Below are 5,612 nucleotides of genomic sequence, written 5' to 3'. Positions count from 1 at the left end.
ATAACAACTTAAGTTAAGAAAAAACCAGATTTTCTAAGTCCCAAACCACCCGTAGCCTATCTGAAACTCACCTGAGCCCCCGGGGCTCCAAACCAAATGTTCACACAAGTCCAAAAATATGATACGAACTCGCTCGTGATTAAAACACCAAAATAACACCTAGAACTATGAATCGGACACCAAACCAAATAAAATTTTCAAGAAAACTTTAGAATTTCTATTTTAACAACCGGACGTCCGAATCACATCAAACCAACTCCGTTTCTCACCAAATTTGACAGACAAGTCATAAATATAGTAGTGGACCTATACCGAATTTTGAAACCAAAATACGGACCCGATATCAATAAAGTCAAACATTGGTCAAACCTTCTAAGTCATTAAGCCTTTAAACTTCAATTATTCAACAAAATATGAAAACGCAAGCTAGGGACCTCAAAATTCGATTTCGAGCATACGCGCAAGTCCTAAATCATTAATGTGTAGAATGAGCTGCCTTGCAAAGCCTGCCTAAAGCCAGCTAAAACCAGGCTTTTGCCCTGCAAAGCCTTCCTAAAGCCAGCTCAAGCCTGGCCTTTGCCTTGCAAAGCCTGCCTAAAGTCAGGCTCCTCTTCTACACATTAATTTGGATGAGTGAGCACATGATTAATAATTGAACAAAATCAGTCCACTGCATATGGAGATCATATGGTAGCTAAACTTGGAAGACTATGTTGGCTTCAACTCTGTGGTGGAGATGTTTAGAATTCATTTTAGCCTATGGACAATATACCCTGGCGCCTGGTGAGAGCTTGATAGGTGCTGCTTGGTATTTGCCAATGATAATTGGATTCACATACACTAATAGGAGAAGGAAGCATTCAACTTATCATGTTGTAATAGCTAGTTCATTAGATTTTAGCTTTTCTATCTTTTTAATAACTAGTAGCTTCATTCAACTTCTATTTTGGTTTGGACATCTTGTAAGCTTTGGACCCATTTTAGGATTTTATTTATATATTGGCCACTAGGCAAGTGTTGCCGAGTGGTATAGTTGCTTAGAAGAAGAAAAAAATTGAGGAAGGCTCAAATGAGATATTGGAGGCTTCGAAACACTGATTTAAGGTTTAAAACTCTAGATGACCTACCGGTCATCCCATTAAGATGGTTTCGTTTGTGTTTGTTACTGCTCCAGACATATTAAAGTTGTTTATATTATGAACCCCAAAGCCATTAGTATAATTTTAAGAGCTATGTGCAACAAGAAAAAAAGGTATAATAACTTGGTATCACTCCCAAATAAAATCTTGTTGGTGATTAAACAACAACAAGATATAGCACCTATCCAAGCCACAAATATTTATAAGTAACGAAAGCACAAATAACAGAAAAGCAAAATCTAGTTGAATTATAGTTGCATTAACTATGTCATTGTTAACTTATATGTTAGGAAAAAAGTATTTCAAAAACTTCCACTTTATTCAAAATTCAAAAGTTCCTAAACTTAGTTTAAACTCACATTAACTAGAAGACAAATTTGAAATAAAATCTTAAATTAAACTTCTGGTTATATCATTGCTTTTAGAGGTTACGTTCTAATACAATAGGAGAGGTCAGTATAATTTAATAATATAATAAGAGAAAGTTTGTGTACGAAGAAGGCCGTTTCGGTAATTATCCGTGATTAAAGTGGTGCTCATTCTGTAAAAACGTGTCTTGAAGTTGCCTGACCTAAAAAATTTCTCCTTTCTTTTGTATATTCCAGCGAGTTTTACATTATTCTCTTTCTCCCACTCCATTTATCATTCGCTTCTGAGTATCATTTTCCAAATTCTCCATTTGTGGTTTCTATCCTAGATCTGTTTCATTTGTTAGTTCTAATAAGTTTTCTTTTGCTTTTTTCTTTCTTGCACTGATGTTTTCCCGTTGTTTCTAGACTCTCTTTGAAGGTTTGTCCATTTTTCCTACTATTTGCGTAATTTCTTGCTAGATCTTTAACATGACTCATACATGGGGCAAGTTCTAGACAACCAAGGATGGAACAGAGTACACTAAAGTCTCACCTTACACAATGCACATGACTCACTTAGGATAGCTCGGACCTGACACTCGAGTTAAAGTAACTAGCACAGTCATCATAAACTTTCAGCACACGGAAATTAACCTCGAGAGCCTAGAGATGAGTCTCGGTGTCAAAAGAAAGCCATACATATTGTCAAGGCATGTAATTATAGAGATCATGAAGAAAGTACTTAGTTCAAATGCTCCAGACCTAAGTCTCGATATAAAATATGTCAAAAGCACAAATTACTCAAGCTTTTTCCTAATTGCATTGTCAGTTCAACCAGAAAACAATATAAAAGAGAAACAAAAAATCTTTTTGTATTTTTCTTTAGACTTTAGTCCCTCAAGAAACTACCTAGGTAATCCATCGTCGGGAAAAGTCCACAATTCTTTACAAAGCTTGAGAAAAATCTACCTAAAACTACCCGGTTCATGAAACTACATTCTCGGGAAAGAACCGTGGTTTAAAGAACATCCTGGATTAAGCCACTACAAAAACAACTACTACAATTACAATGGCTATAAGAGTGATCATGCAATTCAAAATGTAACACTAGCAATTAAGCACATGCCACAAAAATTAAAACCTGACACCCCACCCCATACTTAAGAATGTGCACTGTCCTCAGTTGCACAATATCACAAAAATACAAATAAGTAAGATCATAAGTAGAGTGGGTGTCAGAAACTCCCTCAAAATCACTTGGGTAAAGATGAGGACCTAGCGCCATTTGTTTTTTATTTGGAGAATTAACGAGGAAACAGAAAAAATAAAAAAAAAAATAAAAAAACCTGGGGTCCCGCCAGGACCGTGCGATGCTTGACCTAGAGACGCGCCCCTTTACTTGGTTCATCTATGCCCGGTCCCGGTCTTGTGAAACGAGGCACACTTCGTTGTCCCCTTTTCTATTTTTCTTTCTCTTTTGGTCCCGGTCTCGCGAAGCGAGGCACACTTCGTTGTCCCCAACAGTTTTCTCCCCAACATTCTTGGTCTCGGTCTCGCGAAGAGAGCTTCGCTTCGCTGCCCCCTGCGTTCTTTGATTTTATGTGACAAAACGACAACTAGATGAAAACAAAAAAATTGGATTTCCTCCCAACAAGCGCTTGATTTAATATCGCGGCACAAAATATTTACAACATTACAATGGGTTGCCTCCCACGAACGCCTGATTTAACGTCACGGCACGACTCGGCTATCCCTTATCAAGGATCCTTCAAGTACATAGTTGAGATCACTTTATCTTCCTTAACCATGCCTTGATAATATTTTAGCCTTTGCCCGTTAACTTTGAACTTGCGGGAGCCATCTTCTGATGCAATTTCTATGGATCCGGCGAAATGCATCTCTACCACACGAAATGGTCCCGACCATCTTGACTTCAACTTGCCCGGAAACAACTTCAATCTCGAATTGTATAGCAATACCACATCTCCAGGTTTAAATTTTCGCTCAAGAATATTTTTGTCATGCATCATCTTCATTCTCTCCTTATATAGCCTTGTACTCTCAAATGCATGGTAGCGGAACTCATCAAGCTCGTGCAACTCTGTGAGTCTACGTGTACCCGCTATTTCCATGTCGAGATTCAGTTGCCTTAATGCCCACAAAGCTCTATGCTCCAACTCTACGGGTAAGTGACATGCTTTTCCAAATACAAGTTTATATGGAGACATGCCAATTGGTGTTTTAAAAGCGGTATGATAGGCCCAAAGTACTTCATCTAACTTTCTTGCCCAATCCGTTCTTGTAGCATTCACGGTCTTTGTCAACACAATCTTTATTTCTCTATTAAACACTTCCACTTACCCGCTTATTTGTGGATGATATGGGGTGGCAACCAAGTGTCGAACACCATATTTTTCTAACAACTTTGCGAAAGCTCGGTTGCAAAAGTGAGTGCCTCCATCACTGATTATTGCCCTTGGAGTTCCAAACCGGGTGAATATATTCTTTCTCAAAAAACCAATGACTCCCTTTGCATCATTTGTAGAGAGTGCCACAGCTTCCACCTATTTTGAATCATAGTCCACAGCTACAAGTATGTACTTGTTGCCATATGAGCTGACGAAGGGCCCATGAAATCGATTCCCCATCGTCAAATACTTCCACTTCCTGAATTAGATTCATGGGCATCTCATTTCGGCGATAAATATTCCCGGTCTGTTGACATTCATCACAACCCTTCACCTAGAGGTGTGTATCTTTGAACAATGTCGGCCAATAGAAGCCCGACTCCAACACTTTGGCGGCTGTCCTTAATCCCCCGAAATGGCCATCATATGGGGATGCATGACAAACTGCAAAATAGAAGATTTGTCTGTCTGTGGGATACATCTCTGGATCATGTTATCAACACAAATACTGAATAGATAAGGCTCATCCCAATAATACGTGCGACAGTCACGAAAGAACTTTTTCTTTTGAATAGAGGAAAAGTCATAGAGGACTGTCATGCCCCAAACTCGTGGAGCGTGATCGACGCTCAACCGAGTGAACCCAGCCGAGCAAGCCTATTAGATTTCCTTCTACACAACTCATCCGTGAATGGAGATAATACATATTTTCATTAATTAGACAAAAATATGATCATGTCTGCAATACCAACTTCTTACTGTAAGTTTCATCATTTCTAAAATCTCAAATGGACAAGTAATACAACCACAATATAACATAGTTTGACTTTTCCAGCACCAATACACAACCCACACTATGTCCACGGAGCCTCTAATAGATACAAAAGAGTATTATGATAATGCAGGAAACAAGGTCCCGGCTATATTTCAAACACAATACACGAGGAACAAAAGATACATGACCCCGAAATAAAATGGGGCTCACCAAGTCAGCTGGGAAGAGGATGTACTGATATCACTGATCAATGTCTCTTACTGTGGAACCACCTGCATCCATTGAAGATGTAGCGCCCCCGGCAAAAGGGACATTAGTATATATGGAATAGTACTAGTATGAATGACAAAACACCCTCTCAATAGAATGATATATAATACAAACAAGAATATCATAATATCAACGGAAGCCTTAATCAACATCAAACCTCAATTTAGGGTCAAGACAATGTTCAAATTAATTTCCATATATCACATTGGGAGATTTTTAGTATCGATATTTCATTGTTCACAATACCATTATTCACAATACCAAAACCACCGTACTCTTAGCACGGAGTCCGATCACGACTAGATCGGCTAGGCTATCTCATTAGAGACATCAACCACAATTACTTTTAGTATCAGTACCACCATCCTTAACACGGAGTCCGATCACGACCCGATCGGCTAGGCTATTTATTAGGGACATCGACCACAATCACAATCTCAATTATAATTTCCAGTACAATCACCACCATGTGTGCGGCATGGTGTCCGATCACGACTCGATCGGCTAGGCTGTCTTATTCGAGACAACAACCTTTTTATATCAATCATCGCATTTCATATTACTTTCACATCTTTTCATTTCATTAGAACTAATGGCCATAATTATAAGATCATTCTTGGCACGTTGACCGTATTTAATATTTCATGCTCACCTTTTTACTTTCTAACAT

At 38.6% G+C, this 5,612-nt stretch overlaps 1 protein-coding gene across 1 annotated transcript; it reads right to left on the bottom strand.

Annotated features, from left to right (window-relative positions):
* Positions 1 to 3,246: 3,246 nt before the first annotated feature.
* Positions 3,247 to 3,621, bottom strand: LOC104088806 (uncharacterized). Its single transcript, XM_009593543.1, has one exon. The coding sequence runs from the start codon at positions 3,619 to 3,621 to the stop codon at positions 3,247 to 3,249; it is 375 nt and encodes a 124-aa protein (XP_009591838.1).
* Positions 3,622 to 5,612: the final 1,991 nt, after the last annotated feature.

Source organism: Nicotiana tomentosiformis, chromosome 4, assembly GCF_000390325.3.
Source record: "Nicotiana tomentosiformis chromosome 4, ASM39032v3, whole genome shotgun sequence".
In the NCBI taxonomy this organism is placed as follows: Eukaryota; Viridiplantae; Streptophyta; class Magnoliopsida; order Solanales; family Solanaceae; genus Nicotiana; species Nicotiana tomentosiformis.
The sequence above is the reverse complement of the archived record's forward strand: the minus strand, read 5'-3'. Positions and strand labels throughout refer to the sequence as shown.

Bases quoted from the DNA above. Each gene is read 5' to 3' on its own strand.
- LOC104088806 (XM_009593543.1), bottom strand. From the start codon at position 3,621: ATGGAAATAGCGGGTACACGTAGACTCACAGAGTTGCACGAGCTTGAT.